Source organism: Tachysurus fulvidraco, chromosome 21 (genome assembly GCF_022655615.1).
Source record: "Tachysurus fulvidraco isolate hzauxx_2018 chromosome 21, HZAU_PFXX_2.0, whole genome shotgun sequence".
Taxonomy (NCBI): domain Eukaryota; kingdom Metazoa; phylum Chordata; class Actinopteri; order Siluriformes; family Bagridae; genus Tachysurus; species Tachysurus fulvidraco.
In genome coordinates this window covers 17,711,870-17,738,026 of record NC_062538.1, presented here as the reverse complement: position 1 = coordinate 17,738,026, position 26,157 = coordinate 17,711,870, and the positions used below count along the sequence as shown (strand labels likewise).

Genomic DNA, 26,157 nt, shown 5'->3' with positions numbered 1-26,157 from the left:
TTTTCAGTGGAACTGAAAGATAATGAGGTTTCTAGAATCTCATGTGGCCGTATTGTTAAAAACGATTTTAGGCTTAATTAGCATATATGCACAAAAATAGGCATGTTTAATCATCTAAAAATAATAAATGTGCTTTTGAGTGACATGTAAATGCACACACAGTTTTTCAAATGATGTTGTTGTACAAGTAATTAATTATACAAATTTCCCCTAAGTGTGTAACCTGTGTGTCCTATAAGTTGTTTCCATTCTCATCTTCCTTCTGTTGTCTTTTATTATCTATTTACTTTCACTTATTTGTAGTGACCTGTAAAAGACTGTATATATCTGTGCTGTTGCCTTCTGTCTCTGTCTTATCATCTGTCACATATTTTGTATATTATTGTACTATGTCTTGTCTGTTCCTGTCTTATCTTGTCTCAATTTTTGCCACTTTTCTAACAGCCCACCCACCAGAGCCTTTGTATTCCCTAGACACTTCTGTTCCTCCTCCTCTGTCCTTCTTGCTCCCCATACCTCCTTCTACTTGATTAATCCCATTGTAATCATTTTGCCAGCTTGTCTGTCATCATGTCGTCATCTGTTTCTCACTTTCTCCGATATATCGTCTCAATCATTCTTATTTTCTATCTGTCTGTTCATCTTACCTATCATTGAATCATGACATATTATTATCATCTCTATGCTTCCTTTTCTCTTCTGTTGTCTCATTGATGTGCTCCACCGTCTCTCTGATGCTGAATGAGTCAATGTTGGCTGTGTGTTTTCCCCTGCTCTCCTCACCTGTGTGTCCTCTTCCTGTCCTACAGCGGAGCCAGTTGCGCCACACCACCGGGATGTACCTAGCAGTATGTACCAATGTTCCAAGCCCTTCTATATCTCAAACTATATCTTCCCCTTTAATTCTCTCTATTGCAATCTCTGTGTCACTCATATCACTTCTGTGTTGGCCTGTATGTGCTTTTCCCATTCCAGTCCATGCTTTCTTGGCTTGTCCCATACACTGATTCAGAGATATAAATAACCTGGTCATGTCAGATCACAAACAATATATCTAGTATTTTATAGACAGCTAAATTTAATATAGATAACATTTTGGGGATGGGATGTTATGAATCATGTATGTGTGTGTATTGTTGGTGTATGTATATGTCTGAGTAATATATCTTTACGGTATATGTTTATGTAGGAGTGATGATGCAGTTCTCTCTTATAACATCCTCAGCTTGCAATGTCCTCATTTAATGACAATTCCTGATGCAAGTGGATTTAATATAACGCTCCCTTATACAGTAACCATAGAAAATGCCTACTGGGGATGATGTAGCTAGAGGAACTGCATAGCTACTGTATACACAGTTTTGTTCTATTTGGGAAGTAGAACTATTATATCGATTTGTATTTGTTTTTAGCAATTAATAAACAACTTATAGAATAACCAACTATTTTTTTTTTTTTTAAAAACTCTTCACACATTAAGGATATCTGCTTTCTCTGTGGCTTAACCTCTGAACTGGACCCCCTTGAAATCTAGGTTTAACCAAAAGAGTCTTTTCAGGGATGATTAGGGATGTGAGATGTAAGATTACATTATAAATAAATAAATAAATAAATAAATAAATAAATAAATAAATAAATAAATAAATAAATAAATAAATAAAACATTGCCAGTACATTTAACATTTCCAGCCAAAAAGAGATCAATCTTTTCCACACTTGCATTTTTGCCACTATAGTATATTCTAACTGCTATAAATAAACTTAAAACATGGACATTGAAATACCAAAGGTTTCTTGCAATGACTTTTAAATGGAGGATGTATCCAGTGGGTTATGAAGTGTCTCATACTGTAGTGCTCCTTTTCATTGCAATATATACACCCAAAAATCTTTTGCAGTTTCATCAGCCAATAGTCTTCTTCTCTTGATCTGCTATTTTCTGCAGCCACTTTGACTTCCTCGTACCCCTCAACTGTATCAGGAAAGTCCTCCATGAGCATTATTTGGAATGACTCCATTTTCAACTTGACAGCTGACAGCTTCCCTCACCACTGTTGACTACACGGTTTACTGCAATGTCGTGCACCAACAGCCGCATATTCTTGTAGCAACCCGTTCCCCATTCAGACTCAATGTCCCTGACCCTGTTACATGTCCTTATACTTGGTATAAGGGAGAAGAAATCCCTTCCAATTTTGGAATTAAATTTATTACAATGACGCTTCTGTAAAACAAGCTGGAAAGCCTTCCTGAGTTTACCAGGTAAATCTGGCCAGTACCCTGTGTTATAATCCCAACTCACCACCAAGTGGCAATCATCTGACAGTACCGCCCCTCTCTTTAGCCAAGTGTCCAAAACATATGGTTTTGATTTTGATGATACCATCACAACTTTAGGCCAAAGGTGCTCTGGAACCAATTAATATTATGAGCAATCTTGTGTCCAAACAAAACACTTACTCTTGCACAATCGAATAGGCCACTACTCAGCTTTATTTCTGGCGTTTATACTGTATTCCTTTCAGTGATACCCCTCCAAGTATCTCCATCATTCCATCCAATATCCTCTTAAGTTGTCCTCTAGCGTTTTCCTTGCTGAGACTACTTATAAAGGCAACCCTGTAGACCACTTGACTGGCAAGTATTCCCACACCTGCTTGAGGACAATCTTCTGTGGGAACTCTTTTAGTAGAAGAGTGACCACATTTCTGATCAAGACCTTTGATACTGAGCTTGTAGAGTATGTGGATTTAAGGATGACTATATCTAATCTATGTCTGCCAAACTCGGACGCTTTCATCTACAGCAAAATAGCAATCAATATACCCAAAACGTCTAATCTCTTTACGACTGCACACCGGATGCCTGTTTGGTGTTTCCACTGACTCCTACTATTCATCTTGTAGTTGGTGCAAGAACCAGATAGTGCTTGGGTTACATTGGTGGTCTGGTCACCAGACACTATTTGCGGACAGCATTCTCAGACCTGTTTGCAGGGGACGGTCTTGGTAACCCTAATCTGGCCAGGATATACTTTGTCTTTACAGTTTCTGGCCAGGATATACTTTGTCTTTACAGTTCATGAGAATTTTAGGATTGCTGCATAGTTGATCTTCCTACATACAGTATAACCGTTCCCCTACTTGTTGTCTCTACTGAATGCCTACATTAAGCTCTTGGTAGCACAACCATGAAGTTCACTAAAGACCCTTTGCCATAGCATGGCTCAAATCAGCAAATCAGCAAATCAGCTTTCCTCATAGTAGAGAAGTGCTGTTTTGAAGTTTTGAGATTTTAGATATGTCTACGGTGGTGCATGTAGGACATGTAATGAACAGATTGGCCAAGCTTGTTCGGGGTGATGTGTGAAGAGTTTTCTTTAAAAAAAAACAAAAAAAAAAACAATGGAATATAAATAGATAGATAGATAAATAAATAAATAAATAAATAAATAAATAAATAAATAAATAAATAAATAAATAAATAAAGCCGACAACCACATTGTTATCAAGCAGTGGACAACACAATTAAGAATAAATCAGCAAACGCTGTTTTTTTGTTGTGCGTGCAAGGTGATGTGGTGTCTTTTGCCAGATGATTAACCGATAAAGCTTACGGACCTGTTATTGCACATTTGTCAGGATTTTGTTTGTGCTATTGTCACTGCTTGGTTTTGGATACATTCTATAGTAACTGTAAAGGTTAAGAAGCATTTCGATGAAAGCATTCAAACAACTGAGTGTTTGCATCAAACAGTGATGGTGTTCTTCTCCTGTTTTACTTGATATGTACAGTATTTGTGTGTGTTTTGTGTGTGTGAAAACCACTGAGCTGGTTTTCAAACATTATGGGAATATCTTACTTTACTGACTTTTCTGAAGTGCCATTTAATTCAGGGATTAGAGCCCTCATTCTGTCGTTCCTCTTTTTCTTTTTTCTGTCTTAAAGCCCATCACGGACAGCAGTCCCATGCGGCGTTCAGCCTCTTCTTTGGCTTCTCAGAGAGGAGGAACAGAGTTGAATTTGAGGGACTATACGTTGGAGCGGCCCCCGGCAGCACAGACTCAGGAGAAAGAAAGAGACAAAGTGCACCAACATCACCATCATCATCATCATCGATGTCACCGCCGCCGAGACAAGAAGCATAAATCCCTTGACCGAGCTATCAGTGAAGAACAGCCTGCCTCTTTGGGTAAAAAAATACATACATAAATGCACATATTTTTTCAATTGAGCCACACACTATTAAGGAAAGCATAGTGAACTTGAAAGGTATCATATTGTATGGGTATGTCATGGCTCTGTAAATTAAGATGAGTCAGATACAAACACAACATTTCTGCCCACAGCAATATGTACGTCTACAGTATAGTGATCTAGAGATGAGTTATAGTTCTCAGCTGTAGCTTGTTGGAACATGATGGGAATGTTGTTCTGAAGTTGTACCCCAGGAAAGTATGCAATACTGTTTAACCTAGTAACCAGATTTCACTGGAAAAAACCCAGAGGTAGAGGTAAATTTCCATACAGTAACTAAAGCTATTTGAATGGTTTGTAATTGGAAATTTACATGGAGACTGTTTTATTAATTTTTTTTTTGTACTTTCCTGTGAATTATGTGTCTATTAAAGTATCTAACAAAACATTTGCATCTGCATTTGGCAGACACTCTTATCTAGACAGTCGTGACAAAAGTGCTTTAAAGTCTCTATCAATAAATATATCACCACTGGTTCACTAGGTCACAGACATCGGTAGCAGTAGCCTAAAAACTCTGTTGAGAGGAATTAATATTATCTTCTTTTTTAAAAAATATGTAAAACAAACAGGAAAAATAAGAGCTAGTTTAAGTGTTTCAGTGACTCAGCTGTTCAGACTTCTAGGGAAAGGTTATTCCACCCACTTCGGTGCCAGAACAGAAAAGAGTCTTGCTGTATACCTTCCTCTTACCCTGCGAGATGATGGGACCAGTCGAGCAGTGCTGGTAGATCATAGGGAGCGAGGTGCAGTGCAAGGAGTGAAATTAGCTTCGAGGTAAGAGGGAGCTGGTCAGTTTTTGGCATTAGTGTTTTGAATCTGATGCGTGCAGCTACCAGAAGAAGCCAGTGGAGGGATTGCAGCAGTCAGAAGAAACCGACATGACCATGTCACATTATCACCCTGGGAGGAAATAGACAGTCGGTTGTTAATGATTACCCAAAGGTTGTGAGCAGTTCCCAAAGGGAGATCAGAAAACTATAATAATGTTACATAATATAGATAATTATTCTCTCCATTGGTAATGGCTTTTATATACTGCTACTATAACAGTTTTATAAAACCCTCAATTATTAACTTAACATAAACACAGATAGAGGACTGAGTGATTACTGTACATTCTGCCGTGGGGTTGGGTTTTTGCCTCACAACTCCTAAACCGGTGCCGAAAAACCGTAAGAGAAAATAGCATGACTGTTTCAGACAGTGACAGGATACTTTCATTTATTGCACTAATCATGTTATTCATTTTGTGGATAGGGAGCAGCTGTGCTTGAACCTCATTCAATAATGAAGCAGTCAAAGCGTGTCTAAGCAATTTGACCTTTTTTTTTAGATCCAGCACCGGATCTAATCACTGATCCGCGGGATCGAGCACGTGAATGGGACAGAGACCGAGGTCGCTCTCAAGAGCGGAAGCACCACTCGTCCTCTGCCCCAGATAGAAAGCAACGTTACTATTCCTGTGATCGTTATGGAAACAGAGAGCACTTTCACAGCCGATCACCTGGGCCAAGCAGATCGACATCACCCGGAGATCCACAAGAACCCAACAGATTCAAAACGGTACCTATTTATAGTTATATGATGTCTTTCAGTTTTGAAAACTACTAAGGTTCTGCTTTCGTATCTTTGTATGTACTGTATGTCTGTTTGTTTGCAAATTTATAAATTTAGCTTCCAACATCTACCTTTAGTCTTTATTCTGTGCTTCATTATATTTTATTCTGCAGGGTGTTAACTCAGCTAAGGGTAGCTCGATGGTCTTTACCTCAGGCACCAGTACACCATGCCGTGGACGAAGACAGCTCCCTCAGACACCGCTCACCCCAAGGCCTGCAGTGGCCTTTAAGTCTACCAGCTCTTCTCCATTGCAGATGGCTGCCACACGCTCATCCGGGCCAGTCCCCACCTACCTGAGTCGAGGGCAGTCAGAGCACGATGCCTTGCTCGGCATCACTCACCAACCATCTCCTGTGCCTGTTACTCGAATCGGATCTGACCCCAACCTCGGCCCCCTGCAGCGAGACCCACACCTGTCAGAGGCCGAAGATTTCCACGATGCTTTGAGCACCTACAGCTCAGGACGTTTTCCAAGAACAGTCTCTGCCACCCATTCATCCACAGGGGCGGTGCCATCCATGCTTCAGCAGAGTCAGAGTGGAGTACCTAACGGGTACCACTTTACCCTTGGAGTTAGTACATCTCTGGGCTCCAGTACCAGGATTTCCCCAAGCTATCATGATACAGATAAAGATGACTGGTGCTGATGAAATGGTAACCAATATATGTCTTAAACGTATCTTTAAAATGTGCAGGATGAGTTTTATCATCTTTGCCTCAAGATAGTCATACATTTGGGTCATGACTGTGTGAAGGTAGAATGGAATCCTGAGGCGCTCTAGACGACGGGTTGTGTTAAATTTTTTCATGAACGTGGTATGACGATATTCCTTCTTGTCAGTCTCTCGATACAGTTTGTGAAAATATGAGTGCCATGATGAATTTGATAAAGCAAGGTGAGCTCTGTCTGCCACTGAAGAGGAGAAATAGTTCAGCAATGCCCTCTGCTCTCTGAAATCAAATGAATAGGGCTAAACTCGGCAGAGGGCAGAGAGATACAGCCATGTTTGATTAGAAAGCACAATCTATAATGGAAGTGCAGGACTTCTGCTCATCTATATGGTATTGTTAAGAACCTGGACCTCTCTTTATGTCTTTAAAAAAAACAAAACATAAATCCTTGGTTTTGTCCAGGTTCTTAATCTTCATATTTTTCCCCTGCTGCTGCTTCAAGCTGTTTCTTCCTCTTGAAAGTGGCACAGATATAATGGTCCCAGTAGCTAAATTGTAATTTGTTTTATAAGAGATTGCAGTAGAGTGAGCATCTATTAACAGTGTTCTTTTTTTTTTTGTACCTTGTACATGAAGTGTGTAGCTGGGTATCCTGTAAGGTCTACTCTTTTTAAAAAAAATAATAAAATCAAATAAAATTACCCTCAAGTGGTAAACTACCAAGTGCCTAACCTTTGAGGTTAACTACTGTATGAGTATGATGTACCATGAGGCATTATTAACCTGAGAAAGGCAAATACTGGATACTGTACATTGTAGGTAAAATGTCACAGATATTTGTTCTTTATATTTATCACAGCATGTTATGAAGACAGAGATTATGACGTTGCACAAAAGAGAGAATATAAGTGAGATTTTTTTATAGATGTTTGTCTGAAAGTATGGCACGTGAGTAAAAAAAATCTGTAAGCTGCAGGGACGATAGCATCGAAAACGTAGCTTCAAGAAGGTACTGTAACTATGAACTATAAGGAATTGAATGACGCTGAAAAACGTTTTCACTATGTCTGGATCGAATGCATGTTGGGAGATTCTACACTTGGTGTTGGTGTTGTTGTAACTGCATTGTGTGATGTACAATTTTATTTTGCCAAAGAGTACATGGTGAGCTCTTGCCTTTCTAGTATTAGACTGATTTAATTACATGGAGTCAAGAAAGACATGATACATTTCGGTAGGAATATAAAATAACATTCCGAAAAATCTATATATTTCAGTAAAATCATGTCCGTTTTGATCATACTATCAAATTTAACATATTACTGTACCCTTTCATAGTAAAGAAGGAAGATGTGGTTCTTTGGTAACATTTGGGTGACTTTGATAGCTTCCAAACATCGTCATCAAATCATTGTATAAGACAAAATAATATTTATTTGTAACACATGCTCACAAGCCACTCTAATAAGAACATCTGTACAACTGAACCTTCAAGCAGTTTTCCATTCAGCCAATCGTGTGACAGGTCAAGAGATTTAGTTAAAGTTGACTAAATATCTACTTGATATTTAGTCAATATTTAGTAAAATATCTACTTGAGGGAAAAAAAATCTCTGAGTGACCTGGCTTGGTTGTTGGTGCTGGACAGGTTTGAGTATTTCAGGAGTTGCTGAACCTCTAATATTTTCATGTGCACAACCCTCTCTAAAAATACACAGAACCATTTGAATATATCTAGTGACAGATCTGTAGTTTTTAATGTCTCGTTGATGAAAGAGGTCAGAAGAGAAAGCCTATGGTACTATGAAGCAGTGGGGCTACAGCCAAGAACAGGGATCTAATGCTAAAGTGGATACATACAGAAACAAGACAGCTGAAAATTTGAGCAACCTTGTCTATGGTTTTAACAATATTCAGCTGTCTAGTTTTGGTGATTCTGTACTTGCTGTAACCTCAGATTTTTGTTCTTTCGATAACAGGAGTGGAAGCTGATGTAGGTTTCTGCTGTTGTAGGACACCAGACTCAAGACTTAACATGTTTTGTATTCTGGGATGCTTTTCAGCATGGTTGTAGTGATTATTAGTTACCTTAGCATTCATTTCTACCAGGAGAGCGTCCCTCACTTTCTCCAGAACACCACAAGTCAAACTACACTTACAGCAAAGCCACAAAGTCACCGAGATGACATTTCTCCCTAGTTCTAATGCATGATGTGAACATTAGATTAGATTAGATTAGATTAGATTCAACTTTATTATCATTAAACTTGTACAAGTACAAGGCAACGAAATGCAGTTTAGGTCTAACCAGAGTGCAATAGCAGCAAGTGCAGGATATACAGTTTTTACAAGATTTAAATGAGTTAAATAAAGTGGTAATATAGATGTAATTTACAAATGTGTGTGTACTATGAATATTATATACAGATGGCTATAGATATAACTGAAATTTACAGAAGGATGTAACAAGATATATGGCTATTACTATAAACAGTAATTTACAGATGTGTATGTACTATGAATATAATATGCAGTTGAATATATGAATATTAACTAAAACTCCAAATTTATAAACATCGAAACTCCTACCACATGATTGGCTGATTGGTTGAATAACTGGATGAATGTATGAGCTACATGAATGAAAGGGATTTATTGTTCCTAATAAAGTGATTGGTGAGTGTAGATGGTATTTCTCAGACAAGCTTCCTGTGTCCTGTAATTGCAGGGATGAGACGACTGTTGAGAAACAGTACAGCAGGGCTATGCAACATGGCGACACTTTATAATCGTTCCTCATCTTCTGTAGCTTTATCTCCTAGACTAGACAGTTCTGGGACCAAGACGATTTTATTTAGTTTATACATTACAGTGCTGTACGTGAAATACATTTGATTGGAAATCCGGTGAGGCCAATTTTCTGTTTACAAGTGTACAAGCAGGACAAATGCATGCCATAGTCCTGTCCTCAAAAGTGAATTTGAATTTGTGTTGTTCGGCTCAGTACAGTCCATAATAATTAGTGAATGATTTAAAGATATTTTTTTTTCTCTAAAATAATCAACCTCAAAGTGATTCATCTTTGACCATGTTTTACCTTCTATTTTCCCTTTTGAAAGGGAGATGTGATTTGTGTGCCTAGTACATCTGTAACTGTTCTAAAGCCATTCCTATTTAAAAAAAAAAAATAATAAAAAAATCTACAAATAATTATTGTACTCAAATTTTCTGCCAGGTGCCAAATTTAACACAGCACCGTTTTGTCATCCTCATGCTGTACCTTGTTCAGTTGACCTGTGGACATTGTGTTTATGTTTGCATGTTACAATGACATGTGCATGTACAAATATATGTTTGACATATTTTAAGTTTGATTCCTATGAGGGGTTCACTGCCTTTTTTTTTTATACAATTGTCAATTTAAAAAAAACATTTGTGGGGGTTAAATTGAGAAACTCATTCTAGAAGTTTTGTGTAAAAGAGGTGTTGAACAAAAGAGAAAATTACATTTAGGCTATGAAAGCATGGGACTAAAGTTTTTAAGCAAGATCAGACACCACCACTGTTCATTGGCTGTCTGCTTAGTTACCATCCATTGCCATTTTGTACCACTGAACTGAAAAGAGGATATACGAAAATAAATGAATTAATAAAAGTTTTATGAAACAATTTTGATTTTGTTTCTTTTCTTGGTTTAAGGTATCTTGATCTGTATTCAAGAAATTTTGAAATATTCATTTCTGTTTCTAATTAGAAGGATTATAATCTTCCTATGTTGATTATTTTTTGGAATGAGATTTTATATATATGTACAATAATGGACTGTTATGATATATATATATATATATATATATATATATATATATATATATATATATATATATATATATATATATATATATATATATATATATGTATATATAAAACAGTACATGATTTACTAAACAAAAATAAGTGAGTCCGCTTTATTAGGAACATTTATGGAGTTTCCCAATCAGCACTAAACACAATGGAAAAAACAACAACAACACAACAAATATTCATGATTGCATGTATTGCACTGCTACCATTTGATTGGCTGGTTGTGTGTGCATATTTAATTAGATGATTAAGGTAGTTAAGGTTCATAATCATGAGTTGCAAGCATATCAGCAATCAACTGACAAAGAATGATTGTAATATCAACTGATAAAAATAAATGCATAGTGTCTGTCTTCTAGTTTATTTATTTATTTATTCATTTATTTATTTTGATTATTATCTCTAACCTGGGTGGGCGTGGAAATCTAACGGACGCGATTCCCATTGGTCGGAGGCAATGTGGTGGGCGGAGCCGCTCGCGAGCTGGTGACGGCTCCTGAACATGCGCGCGCTGCCTGAACAGCCGTCGTCTTGGTGAGGGTTCAATAGTAACCGACAACTTTAATATTAATAACGTAATTTAATTATTCGAAATAAGCTGTAATTTTGCTAGTTAGGATGTCAATTTAGGAAAATACGTTTTTAAGGGTATTTTTGTGTCTGTGTTTTATACAGAATAGTTTAAATACGGATAAAAATTCGATTAAACTAAGCGTCAGGAGGACATTTCAAGCAAGCAAACGTTGCTATTTTTTTTTTTAATCCTTAACGGTTTTTTTTAAATCCCTAATGTTTTTTTTTTAAATCCCTAACGTTTTTTTAATCCTTAACGTTTTTTATCCTTAACGTTTTTTTTTAAAAAAAAATCCTTAACGTTTTTTTTAATCCTTAACGTTTTTTTAATCCTTAAAGTATTTTAGTTTTTTTTTTTTTTTTACAAACATTTATTATGACACTGAAAACCACACCGTGTGTTATTATTGTTTTTTCTTTGTTTAAATCCATCATTTCGAGTCCAACTGAGTGGTCAGAAGTGGAGCTGAGCTCAGGGGGGCTGCAGACAGGTAAGACCTCATTCTCTAAATATTTATAACTCTTCCAACACTTTCCACTGGAAAGTAGCTAATGCATGTCGATAGAATGGCAAGATAATATCATGAGGTAATTGATATATACCTGATTCATTTGCATAACAAACTAAATCCACCCACAACAAACCTAAATAACAAACCTAAATCTACTAAAGTCACCCATACTGTATGAGGATGAGGTTCCCCTTTGAGTCTGGTTCCTCTCAAGGTTTCTTCCTTCCATTCAAGGCAGTTTTTCCTCCCTACAGTCACCTGAGTTACCTCAGACTTGCTCATTGGGGATAAATACAAACACTTCTACATACATCTAATATTGATCTTGAATTTTGTATTATATTAATCTTTATATTATTCTTTATAATAACCTTTTGTTCCATGTTTTTGTTCTGTAAAGCTGCTTTGAGACAATGTCAATTGTAAAAAAAAATAAAAAAAAAGCACTATACTGTACAAATAAACTTGAATTAAATTGAATTAAATCACACGAAGGAGAGTTCCGGTATAATAGAATGTAACATTTGTTCTAGAAACAATGTTCATAACATTAAATTAACAACTTATATATTTGCAATATATTATAAATTAAATCAAGAATTCAGACAGGAAAAAAGTATCTGCGTGTATATGAATGAAACCTGCGTGTTTTACAAAAAAATAACTTGCACAACAAAAGCAAAATGAAGCACTAGAGGAAACAGTTAAGGATAGAATAAGTTTCTAAGATGAGCATAAAAAAATGTACTGAGTTTTATTTGCTAAGCATAAGAATAATAAGATTGCCCATATTCAAATAAACACTTTTTATCTTGGTGACGTAGTTTGTCATGTGACCAGATTGAGTTTGCTCTGATTTAGAGCGCACCTACAAATTTGATGGCATATAAGGAAGTACAATAAAACAGGTTGCAGTAATGATAATTTTGTAATATTCATTTGTTTGGGTCAAATGTGGGGTTCATGCCTTTTTTTAATCCATATTAAGCACCTTTTTTCTTTCAGATGCTGCAATACACAGCCATAATTTATTTTAATGGCCAGTAATTATTGTGCATTATCTGATCATAACTTAAGCTGAAGCACAAAGAAGGAAGCACTCAGTCATAACGCATGCAGTCACACCGTCTCCCCTCCCCATGTATTGTAAAGTATGGTGAACAGATCTGACACAGATGCTGGTCAAATTTCTCTCAACACTGTACATCATGAAACAATGAGTCTTTAATCATGGAATTCCGATAAACAGATTTTATGGTACAATAGGCAGAACAATCTTGCTGGATTAATCAGTACTGAATGACTTCATCCCAACAGTTTATATTGAAATCCTCTTAAAACACAGCATGTTTTTTACCAGTAGACATTTAATAGTCCCTGAGGAGTCTTGCCTGGTTCAGTGAATCAGCCACATCATTTTGATCTTTATACTTTATTGTTAATAGCATTGCTATAAAAATGGTTATGTTCTAATAATAGGTATTAATTCTGACATAATGTAAATTTGACTCTATTAATCAGCCCCATCTCAGTTTGATACATTTCTTTCTTAGAATTTGACACATTATATATTATTGGCACTGTATGAGTTTTGCATTAAAGCATTCAATATTCTACCATGAGTTATATCAGGTACAGTATATTGCACTGTAGATACGGTACATGTAGGCCAATAGATTTATTTATTTTATGGAACATCAAATATATTATTTAAGATATTTTACTGATGCTTTCTAACAGGTTATATAGAATACACCACCTGTATTGAAAATTATTTATACTAGCATTATATCAGTTTACTGATATAAAACATGAACATAAAAACATAAAAAACATAAAAGATTTGATAGAGTGACACATTTGAAGATATCAACCAGAGAACAGGGTTGTCACACCACAGGAGCTCAAGAACAGATAATAACCACCAGATTCTTTCCACAAGAATCACATACTGTATGATCATCACAGGAATGCTGCACATGATTGGCTTTGTTCATTAATGACTGCATATATTTTGGAAAAAGTCTATATATGTATAGTTAAATGACTTTTGTTGTAATATTAGTGACTGTACGCTGCATATGGATAGTAACAAGGAGTAAAAAGTGAAACCAAAATGCCTCTGAGTCCCTCTAGAGGCTGGTTGCTGTACAATGTTGTATCCCACCGTGTCCCATTACAACCGCATTCCCAATTCTGTTTCTTTCTGTTCCATTCCATCTTGTTTCATTTCATTTCATCTCATCCAATTTTATTCCATAATACAACAGACTTTTAAGCACATATACACAGCATTATGTTTGTAAAAATAAAACCATTGCGCAACAACATAGAAAACATGTACCAACTTCAAAGCACGGTAGAGGGCCGTATAATGTTAGCTGCTTAACCACCTCAGGGTCTGGACATCTTGCAATCATTGAGGAAGCAGCATTTATTAAGCAGTTTCAGGTAATTACACAGCACAATGTCGTCATGTAACCGATGTAAAACTATCTGACGGTGGCTTCACGCAGCATGACAGTAATCAAAACACAGGAGTGATCAGAGTGGCCTGGCGGAGACCTGACCTCAGTCTTGTGATGTGAAGCCGGCCATTTAAGCACGACATCCGAATTTATGCATGAGCTGTAAGACCTCTGTGTAGAGGTAATGGGCTTAGAGACATAAACACTGTTTGTAGATGATCAGAAGTCACACAGTATTTGATGAAGTTTACTGCCATAAAAGGAGACTTCCACATTCACTAAATATGTTATCAAATGCTACAATTATACTGAGGTCTTTTTAGTAGATATGTTCAACATTGCTCACATAGTTTCTTATTGAGTCTTAGAGAGAGTACTGGGACTTTCTGTAAGTTTATTTAAAAGTTTATTCAAGCTTGTTCTTTCCTTTCTAACTCTTTCTCCCATTTTTATTAGCAGTTGTATTTTTATAAATATATCATATTTAAGTAATCCGTCCACAAAACTTACAAATAACTGTAAGTAAGCGAAGGTTATGTGTAAGTTCTTATAAGGCTGTTAATAAACCAATAGTTTATGGTTATAAAAATAAAACATACAAAAATAAGGATAAGAATTTTATTTTCTCAAAAATAACGGAACAACAACAACAATATTTTACAGAATATTAATTTCAGTGCTAGGATCTTTCACAGCTCATACAGCCACTAACAAAATGGGCCCTGACGTGTTCAGCTCCCGGTCATGGAAATTTTGTGATTATGCTGCCGCTTAGCGGTTTGCAGTACCAAATGAAAAAAAATCACGCCAAGAACCAGTGCTGCAGCAAGGACATTCTGAATGAGTAACTACTGTATATAGTTCAAGTTAAAATATTGATATTAGACAGACACATTTCTTGGACTGGTTTTTAGGCTTGTGTAAACGCTGACCTTGTGCAATCAGTTGACTAGAAACTGACCCTGAATGTTGACACATGATGAGCTCAACTGTCAGGTGGCCTGTGGCCAAATCGGCTTTGGATGTAAAAGAGAATATTTCTTATTTGGAACCCTGATCTGTACTTGTTGCAGCATGCAGATCTTGTAAATGCAGTACAGATGGCTCTAATAATATGTTGGGGTCCATTTTGTTTCTATTAGTCCAAACAGTATTGCAGCAACCATAGTAACATCCTGAAAACACATGTAGTTATTTCTGCATCTTATGGTTGGTCTCAGTCACATTTTTCAAATTCTATCTTTCTTATGCCTGCTTCTGTTTGTTTTTCTCTGTTTAATTCACTCTTAGTTACTTAAATAAAGTAATACGAAAAGAGTGTACAAAAAAACATTTAAAGAGGATTAGGAGTAGTGCCTGGCTGCTGGCTCTCAGACAAGGGCAGACCTGCTGAAAAATTTATATAAATAGCACTCTTTGACTGTTTGGCACCAATCATCCCACAGGGAAACCGTAAAGCTATAATAATATTGTAATTCTTATTTAAAAAAATATAAAGAGGCAGCTGTGACTGGTATAATGACCCCACCACTCCTCCATGCCAGATGACATCATGTTTTTGTGAGGTTGTTAAACACACTTGGACTGTTCACAACCCACAATGAACCTGTTTCTTCTGGCACACACTTGGCAATGTTGACCCGTTTGCACCTTTTTTACTCTAACGGTAGCCTGGCGTTGACACCATGAACAAGGATAATTAGGCAGAAGTGGTCAAACAGGCCATTCATATTTATTTTTAATGGATACATGTGATTCCCCACATGTTGACTCACATGGTAGTAGGATAACACTTAACTGTACCTTCAAGTCATAATAGCTAAACATTTGTCTAAAGTGCTAGATACAATTCAGCAAGGATATCCGTCATAAAAATATATATTGTTTTTGCTTGTATCTCAACCACAAGTAACATTCTAGTATTGATAAAAACCTGTCAAAGGGGAAATTTGCAGACATTTTCAAAGCAGGTATCTGATTGCAAAGTGAATTGAATAGTCATGCTTCTATTTCAGTGTGGCATGTAGCCAAACAATGACTTGATTGAGGCATGCCATTCATTAGGTGAAGAATTCATGCAAGGTTTTTGACATTTTTAGGCTGGTAGACTGTTTTAAGACTGCAAAGATGGGCAAAACAGAAAGATTACACAATAAAAAAACAAAACATGTCCTTTTGAGTGAATATATGCATGTTTATATTTATGGTAAATTATAGTCGTAATTAAACTGCAAAGCTAACGATTTTACATTAGTTTTTAGTTCCTTGCCTTATGTTTCACATTGTGATTGTGCCCCATGTGCTTAGTCATTCAGGTTAGAGCATTTTGTCAGGACATGTTACCCATCTTAAGCTTTCATTTATTTTACTTACCCTTTGTTTACCTTTAAGGCCCTTCTACAATGCATCCATCATGTCCGCAACATTAAGAACAGCTGCATAAGAGGACAGTTGTTAATCGTGCTTGACATCTACTTGTTAAGACATTCTATTCATCCTTCCATTCTTCCATTCAGCCACACAATTAGTGACAAAATATATCCCATGCTGTAAAAACCATTTTCTGCCATGTTGATGGATTGGTGCCACATTTGAAACAAACACTCATGCTTACTATCTGTCTATAGGTAGCCTTTGCTTTTCCCAAAGAAAGGTAAACATGCGGGCTGACTGAGGATGAAGGAAACATGATCAGGAATTGAAATATACATTATCAGGCTTATGTCATGACTCTACACATGTATTCAGCCTTTTGGGGGTTTTTTTCTTACTAATACCCTCCTAATGGCCGCCTCTAGGCAGGGTCGCGGTTGTGCCATATTCTTTCCATTATTAAATAATGGATTCATTGGTGCTCTGTAAGATGTTTTCCAGAACCTTGTCTCAGACTTGATTTGTTCTTTTACAAACTCCAGGGAACAAACTTCCAGGAACAGGTGTATTTAAATTGAGGACACAGGGCACTATAATTGCACACAGATGGGTTCCATTCTACTATTCATATGACTTCTTGTTGGTAATTGTGAACACTTAATGCAATCTTATCTGTAAATATGAGATTTCCTAAGAAACTCAGAACATTATACACTTTAGTGTTATGGGAGATTATGTATAGATTAATTTTGCATAATAACCATGAAATGTTTTCAATTTGTTTAAGTCTTTTTCATCTTGCAAACCTGTAGTTTCCTTTTTTCTTTTGCTATTTGTTTTTGAAGCAATCTAATCTATCTCGATACAGTAAGTAGTCTGTTTCATGGCTATAGCCTGTCATTAAGCTGTGACATGCACACACACACACACACACACACACACACACACACACACACACACACACACACACACACACACACACACACACACACACACACACTCACACACACAGAAATAATCACCCTACCATCAGACCAAAATTACTCTCACGCTAGGTGAGATTGTGTCATTTATAAGTCACTAGGGTAGCATCTGCTGCATGTTCCTGCAAAATGCCTTCTGCTTAAGTAAACACTGCTGCCGGCTTTTGTTCAAATTCGCTGACTTACAGATTTATTTGCACAAGTCAATGATTATTGTGGCTGATAAAATTATCTTCATACGTATGACTTCATGAAGGCCTGGGCGTGTTATTTCAGTAATTAACACCATTGTGCAAACATAACATTTCTGTCCAAATCATTCTGTTTCAGTCATGACGTAATGGAGAGAGGGAAGTGAAAGACGAGGATTGTGTATGGTTTGTATGTTTTACTCACTGGAGCAAGAATGAGGCTAAAAACGAGTGAGCTAGTTAACATTTCTTCCATGTAGATCAGTCTGCCCATGTGCAGACATTTATTTACTCTCAGGGGAGCTTGAACCTGAAAGGTCAGCCTTGCCACTGCATACGAGCCACAACGTAAACTCCATAAAAATGTAAAAGTGCTTTCTTTATGGCTTGAAACACCATTGTCAGTGCAGTTATAATGTTGTCATGCCCTTTGAGTGGCTTCTTGCACAACATGACTGACCCTGACGAGCACTGGGGGTAACTTTTGCGGGCAAAACTTTAACTGTTTTTCAGTCATATGAAACTTTCCTAAACAAACATAGCTTTACTGCTCAAACACGGCAGCTGGTGCTCATCAGATCCCATTCCTCACCAATGAGCTAGTCTTCTGATCAGCATGGCATTACAAATTGTTTTATACATGGGAGAGTGAGGCATTAGCATGCTAAGAGATATCTTAAGTAGGGAATAAAAATTATAGGTTGAAAATATAAACTACAGATGACAATTAAGGAATTGTATGTTATTCATTTTTATTAGTGTAAAGATGAGTGTAATGTTGAGGACCACTCACTTAAGTTACAGCATTTGGTTCTTCACCTCTGCATCTTTTTTCTCTCTCTTGATAAGTTCATAAGACAAAAAATGCAGCCTTCTGTCCAATGCCAAAACTTTACCTCTGAATGTCATAAAGTGCCGAGACCTGAAACTCCTGCCAAAATGTAAAATAAACGTCTCCTCACATAGTTTGTTTCAGGTCTCCGCACTTTATGACATTCTTTATTCAAGTATATCAGTTCATCATGGAGTGTCTGTCATCCAAGTCCACGTACGTTATTACTAAAGAACTGTGAAAGAACTAGAAAACAGTGCTGTGGTATGAACATGGCTTAAATCACTGATGATTATATTGTACTGTAGAGTTTTTTCTGATCCACATCATTGGTCCCTCAGTGCTGTCTTTTTTAATCTAGACCCTCAGGCATGTGTCATACTGGACTTGTTTGAAGATTGCCTTTTCACTTTCTATGGCGCCTATCCTTAGAGAAAGCTGCAACCATGTGATGTTTATTTTACTTAAAATTGAACAGCTTGACTGTAGAAACCCTTTATAACTTATTTAATCCTGTTAGTTTCTTCTGAGCTATAGCAACATGTTGTGATGAAGCCTTATTACATTATAGCATGGTTTAAAATATATCTTAGTATTTAACTGAACAGAAGGTTTAAAAAACAACCTTAATCTGAATTAAGTGAAATTTTCTTATCTTCAATTACAAAATAAAACATGGCCCCAATGATGCACGTGCTTTGTCCACCACATAATCCCCCTCTTCCATGTTTGCCTTCCATGCAAACATTCTGTATTTTGGAGGAATTCCTCTGTTGATGGGGATGTCTCCCAATCCATTAAATACACATGTAGCTCCTTCTTTACATTAAAGTGTTCCTTTGATTACTAAAAGTCTTCAATATTTGCTCACACTTCTAAAAGAAACTTCAGCATGTCTGTCTTTTACCAGATTGCAGCAGCAGAAAAGATAAACCAGGCGTTGTGTAATTGACGTTTGCAGTTTCTTGCTTGAAAACTTAATGAAAAGCCAGTGTTCTATTCTGGCTGCCCTTCTGTTGTTCCCTCGTAAGTAGTTTTCAGATTCAATAGGGCATTTCAGCACACTTTTTTTCAGATGCTTGCAGACTTTATAACATCATGCCCCAGAGGTCTGCTCAGTGCTCAAGCTGGTTTTCTCATCTGATGTCGAACACACTTCTTACAAGCACTTCTTTCATATATGACCTACGGTGACTTACAGTAAAGTTAAACGCAACCACAGTGTAATATTGTTTCAAACAATAGTCAGTGATCATAACAGCTGGATGGTTTATTATGTGTGTACATTTCAGGTGGGAGCACGGCAGTGGAACATGCTGGACCGGTTCACCATTTTCTTCTTTCACTGGCAAAGCATTATGTTTTGTCATGTCTCATGTTCATTTTTAGTAGACTTCAAGAGAATTTTATAAAGATACATTGTAATCTTCAGACCTGTTCTAGTCATCCTGCATGGCTATACAAAAGGTTATGGATAGTAAAGGTTTTGATAAAAATACCCTTAGAGAAGTGTCATTTTTGATTTTCTAAGATTAAAGGACGTAATGATTTTCATCTGTTTATTTTCCATGAGGAAATGGCCTGGGCAAATTGGTTTTATGAGCTTGATGCTTGGTGCTAGCTGTCCAGATGGTGTATGCTCTCAGTCCTGGTCCTTCTCTTGTGTGCGCTGAAGGAGAGAGGAAGCTCGGCTCTACATCTGACCCAGCACCCAGTAAAACGCACCTCGCATCCTCAGCTTCCTCTTACACACATCTGTTAAAGCACTAACACAGTCTGGTTTCTCAGAGCATAGAACTAGTTTGTAATTTTCCAACACTTGAGTTTTCTCTTAGGGATTCTGCGCCCACATCCATACAATCATGTAAAATAATTGCTGGAATTTGGAGATGGAAACAGTCATAGATCATCTTTGAACATTTGCTCTAGCTGTATAATTCTGGACTGCATAGTGGGTATCTTGGAACTTCATTATGCTTCACTCATGCTTACAGAAACCATTTGATTCAAGGAGTCTTTGAGAGTTGAACCTGCTTAAAGGTGGGGTGTACGATGTTTGAAAGCCAATGTTGACATTTGAAATCACCAAAACAAACACGCCCCTAACCCAAATGGGTCCCACCCCTGTATTGATAGCTCCACCAACACATACATGCGCAACCCAGGCAACTAATAGAAAGAAATTTGTCTTTATCATAGCTGAAGGGAAGAACAATACAATTGCAGATAAACAAACAATAAAAAAATGACACACAAGCATAATCGTGCAAAGGACGGCGTATATTAGTTCTGTGAAACAAAACCAACGTTACTCTGTCATAGAGAAGGAAAAATCGCAGGCCTTCCCGCTCCTTTAGTTCTCTCCAGCGCTGGAAAGCTGATCCTATATTAACACGAGTCCTGCTTCTTGCCTTATCGTAAGCCTTTTTTTGCTTTTCGTTTTTTTATCCATCCATTTATCTATGTCAATGTTTCAATCACTGATTCTATGATTCAATGTCACACATGCGCACTGAACTCTCTCTCCGCTGCATATTGTCAAGACATGCCCCTTTCTGCTCATTGGCTACACGTCTGTTTTGTTTGTCGGCCCGACTCAGTCACACATCTAATAGACTTACAGCTGACTTTAAGTTTTGCTCTGCAAAATAGTGTTATTAAGATTAGTCATTAATAGTTACTCGTTATACATTTCCTCAGATAAATTAATGATGTCTTTACTTGTCTGTTTATAATTGTTCAATTTCTCACACAGCTTTTTGTTGACAACGGTAGTTGTACAGTAAGTTCGTTCTATTCATCATATTATTTAAGAATAACAGTACATGGTCTGACATAATGGAGGAAATTATTTGAAGGACGTAATTATTTGAAAATGATGTAATAATATGTGTTATTGTGCATTATCAAAAGATGAGGTATTAGATGAATTGTGGAAAACCAGGAAGTAGAGACAGAAAACAGGACACAAACAGAAGTCCTCTGTAAGACAACAAACACCCATGACAGTGAAATGTATCTCTTAAAGGATTTGATTTAATATTATACTTGAGAGGGTGACAATCCATATTGCTAACTCTTCCCTCTAGCATAAGTCTAAGCTGGACAGATTTTTGACAGCACACTGACATACAGAAACATTTCAAAGTTGTCTGCCCTAAAATTACCGTGTGATTACCTCTATTCTGCCCTACAATAATCCATGGAGTATTTGACCTAGAGCAGTTTCCATCAATGCAACTTTCTTTTTAGTCAAATGTCCTAATAAGTTGTTTCTTTAACTCAGGCATGTATTGACTGGCTCTCCATCTATGCATCTTTACCTGTAGTGTCTTATAGCGAAGTGGTTAAAGGTTTACAATACCAGCGAATTAGCTCAAGAAAGAAAAGGGGTTTAATTATTAAAACAAATGACAAAGGCTAAAGGTGTTGTATTCATTAAGTGGAAGATTTGAAACTATTTTATAACCCAGCACCATTGGAATTTGTTTAGGTTTACTTAATCCAAGCCGATTAATTAGCTGGTGTTTAAAAAAAGAAAAAAGTTATCATTGGTATGGTAAAGCTTTCATTAAAGAGACATGTATTTAACATTGATGGAAATCTTGTTGGAAGGGCAAAAATATATCTATATTTCATTTATATATTTCAATGTATTTTGCAAAGAGAGCTGTAGTGTACAAAAGTGTAAGCATCTTCTATTGTTCTCTACAAAGTCATTCTTTTGCCATGAATATCCCATATTCACATCTTTTCCTGTATGATGGATTTATTTATTTTATTTAGCCTCTTCTTCCTTTCTGGGCCCCAAAGTGGGGATACATATCCCCACATAGCATTTTCCAGATGACGAGTACTTAAAAGAAATGTCTGTTGGTTTGCTATTTCATGCTTCAGCTTCAGGGCTGTCCAATGAGCCCAGTTTGAGCAGATATATAGGGGAAAAGCAATTATTTTAGCATATCGCTGACAAATAATATTCAGGTTGTTAACAGTAGACAGAAGGTGACAGTAAGAAAGGTACAGTATGTAACATATTAAGCCCTTTATTCGGTTCAGTATACTGTATATGACAGTATGAATAACAGTGTACTGTATATGAGAATAACAGGATGTAAGTAAAACTCGTCACATTTTACACTGTGTGTTAATCTGTGGACTGTGCATTCAGCCTGTGTTAAAAGATTTAATCCATTAATTCTAAGGGCTTACAGCCTTTTTTCTTCTCACAACCTCCTCGATAGATAATTGTTGTAGCTGCTGGCTTTTCCTAGCCCATTAGAGAAACATGAGCCTGGGGAGAGAGACTGCCTCAGAATGAGGAAATGGAGCCCAGATGAAGGGGGCAGAGAGCGGAAAGCCATAATTCCTTTACTTATCACTGGAAATCAGTCATTTTATATCAATGGAGTGGACAATATAAAGGACTGAGTGGCTCATTCACTACTGTGCTAGCTCCAACTTTCACAGCAAAAAGGTAAAAAAAAAATGTGGTGTATACCATAAAGAACATGGTTTAGAGAACATTGTGAGAACACAGTTTAGCACAGTTTATTTATTGTTTCTTCATAAACTTCATTTTTTACATTCATGAGGCAGCTTAGATGCATTACATAGATTGGATTGAGTAAGATTTAAATTTGTATAATTGCATATTGTTTTACTTCAGAAAAGTACTGAGGTAAAAAATAAGTAACATTTATTTGTATTGTTAGAATCACTCAAATATGGGTAGAGCAGTTTTATTAATACAGTCACAATGAGCACAATTCTTGGTATCGCGTGTGTCTATGCAGATAATATCAGTTAAGCTCTACCTGACGCCTGGTTCAGTTTTCTATAATATATTTTATATAACCGTCCAAAAGGAAAGTCATTCCTGTTCGACATGCTAGGTGAAAGTGCCAAAACAGGGACGTGTGTCAAGTATCGAGATGGAATCTGGCTTTTGTCTCCGTACTCTGTGAAACTACATATGGTTTACTATGGCCTTTAATGATGTACACCTGCCTATCTCGGACCTTCTTAGTTTTTGAACCACTGATCTTCAATGAGGCTGTTTCTGGGACCTGGAGGTCTTTCTTTCACAGCACATTAATCGTGCCAGGAAATTCTCTCTGCAACTAACATGCAACTGGTTTTCTTCTTCTTCTTCTTCTTCTTCTTCTTCTTCTTCTTCTTCTTCTTCTTCTTCTTCTTCTTCAAAGACCTGGTCCTTCAGAAAAACTATGGAGTAGAGCAAACCAGATCCATGGAAGAGCTGTGTTGTAGCACAGGATTGTCCACCTTAATCACCATATCAATTACAGTATGAAGTCATTTGGATTTAACCGAGCCATTGAGGTTCTGTGTACAGTCAACATTGGTGTTCCTGTTAATCAACAGCCGCTCAACTTTTTTTTATCAGGCTGAGGTACCATTAACTGACCTGGAACTGAACAAAACATGCTTTGTCTTGAGGTGTTAAGGATGGTGTTGATTATCTATAAAGAAAGCTGCTTAAATTTGTGTGTCTGTGTGAAATGTTACAGCAGATCATAACTATCTTTTCTTTCTTTTAATTACAGTAAACAACGATAAGCATTGCTTGTATCAAGGTGAAGTGTCAGCCAATTTCTAGGATCACTTTTGTGTCTGAAGTGAGATACAGCTTACACTGCATATGCAGTCTATTAACATAACACCTGAGTAGGCAAATCCATTGTGGATTATTCTTCAGTACAACACATATGCAATCCATCACGAATGCCAGAGTCATTCAACACCTCCTATGAAAGAAGCAGGCCACATCTGGCAATCTCTTTAGATAAGTATGGCTCTCCATCAGAGCGAGAGATTTGGAACTTAGAAAGGTTTTAGTCTTTTGATTATTTTGTTTTTAATTATATTCAAGGATTATGTATCATATCATACCAAGTTCTCCAGCTAGCAGTTCTCAGATCTAAACACCTCACCTTCCTGGGGTAGACAGGCAATTACGTATTAGGTTTCCATTCACATTTGCCCGGCAGGCAAGCTTCAACAACCACAGGAAGGAGAAAAACTACTAAGTGTTGATGTGCATAGTGAAAGCTTATACTTGCCCAGGGGAATAGATAATGAATTTATGATTTGTTCTCCAATACATTCAAATGCAAGTAAAATTTCTAATTCTTCAGGGGCTACTCGAGTCCAAGTCTAATCATAATCTGGGATTTGTGTGGACACTGGCTTAGCAAATTTGCGGTAACTTGTGTTATTGAGGACCCTGAAGTCAGGTGTGCGAGAGTGTGTTGGATTTAATTTAATTAGATTTTTTAGCACAGGTATTTACCACTCAAATGTAACAGTACTGTTTACTTATAAAATTTACAGTTAAAAATTGTAGTACAAGTCAAGATTTTAATCTTATATAAAAAGTCATGCTTTACAATCCAAGACAATCATTATATTACCGGTTAGCATATTTTTAGTTTCTAGTAATGTATATTTTGTGTCTGTTTTTTGACTCCTGTTCTATATGAGCTAGTATTTATTCTTGTATAATGGTCACTGGTTTGAATCAGTTTTGTCTTTCTTACAGTATTTATCTTGAGATGCTGCTTTTGGCTTTTGATCTCAAAATTGTCTTTGGTCTCTTATTTATGACTTGCCTGCATGAAGGTCACTTTTATGGTTTGGGTCGACTCTTCTGTAGACGTCATTCTTTCCTCACCAGGGGTCAGTGATGGATTCCCCTTCCTACACAATAAGCCGTTTTGGGGATTATTTATGTGAGTCTCCTCAAATCCTGTGGCCGGACAGACATTAATAAGATGTTGATTTTGACTTCATAATGTAAACGGAATGCTCAAGCTTTGTTTAACTTGTTAAAAATGTGTGTGTCTAATGACCTGCTTTTCCTTATCAGGCTTAAAGACACATGAGTGATCACATCAGTATGACATTGGCATTAATGGGGGTGAGTTTGTGGCTTATTGCTCATTTAAAGATGTTAAAGTGCAATGAGGTTTAAAAGACCCAGAAGAAATGCAGCAGTCGATGCAGTAATTACTAACAGGATACACCAGAGTCCAAAACAGTCCCCATCTGTGTGAAATTGTTCTGGCTTAATGACCAATTTGTCTGAAAAGCCTTTTCTCAGGGTACAATCCATCTCATGCCAGACAGATGCAGAAGAAGAATATCTAATGCTTTATTTCAGAGTGAACAAACCCGTAGATGTCCAATCTATGTTCTAATGATAGAACTATGAACTATGTTCTTTAAATCAGGCTCTTTAAATTGAAACATTCCTTAAAAAATAGAGAATATATATATATATATATATATATATATATATATATATATATATATATATATATATATATATATATATATATATATATATATATTAGTCCAAGTCGATAAAGAAAAAAGCCTTACTGGCGAACAAATACATTTTTCTTATCTTATGTTAGCTAATATTTTTTAGGCTAGTTAGATTTCCTGGCAATCAAAACATGTAACTGGGCAGCACATTGGAGTGCTCACTTACACTGTGGTCTGGTTAATGGGTTTATGTTTCGTCCACTTCTGAGTTTACTTTGCTAACATCTGTTGGGAAGGAATTTTTTTTTGTATAGTCACAGTTACCTTCTGGCAAGGATGCTTAAGAAATGACATATTAAGATTATACTAATGGATATTAATCTCTTATTACATCATTTCAGCGCCGATGTATCTAGGTGTTTACAGTCACCATGTGCAGAGATGTTACCTTTTCTGTTGTTACAAGTGTATTCATTTGCTGTGTTTTGTTTTTATTCATGCTTTAATGAACCTCAGTGCAAA

General features: G+C 36.6%; 2 protein-coding genes across 16 annotated transcripts in view; both read left to right on the top strand.

The window, feature by feature from the left end:
* cacna1bb (calcium channel, voltage-dependent, N type, alpha 1B subunit, b) overlaps window positions 1-8,909 on the top strand; it is a 124,567-nt gene extending 115,658 nt beyond the window's left edge. For 9 of the 14 annotated variants that reach the window (XM_027142390.2, XM_027142392.2, XM_027142398.2 and 6 more), the window contains 4 exons: window positions 810-848; window positions 3,949-4,192; window positions 5,594-5,823; window positions 5,991-8,909. In XM_027142390.2, the coding sequence (XP_026998191.2) occupies window positions 810-848; window positions 3,949-4,192; window positions 5,594-5,823; window positions 5,991-6,527 (1,050 nt within the window). In that variant the 3' untranslated portion in view covers window positions 6,528-8,909. The remainder of the gene's footprint in view (window positions 1-809; window positions 849-3,948; window positions 4,193-5,593; window positions 5,824-5,990) is intronic. The other 5 variants (XM_027142399.2, XM_047805818.1, XM_027142391.2 and 2 more) reach the window with 2 other exon arrangements.
* Window positions 8,910-10,881: 1,972 nt separating this feature from the next.
* The window catches only part of si:ch211-196i2.1 (collagen alpha-1(I) chain), a 61,269-nt gene continuing 45,993 nt past the window's right edge, over window positions 10,882-26,157 (top strand). The window contains exon 1 of one of the 2 annotated variants that reach the window (XR_007139048.1): window positions 10,882-11,477. Coding sequence is in view for 1 of the 2 variants with exons in the window: in XM_027142422.2 (XP_026998223.2) it covers window positions 11,363-11,477 (115 nt within the window). In the remaining variant the exon portion in view is untranslated. The remainder of the gene's footprint in view (window positions 11,478-26,157) is intronic. The other variant, XM_027142422.2, reaches the window with a different exon arrangement.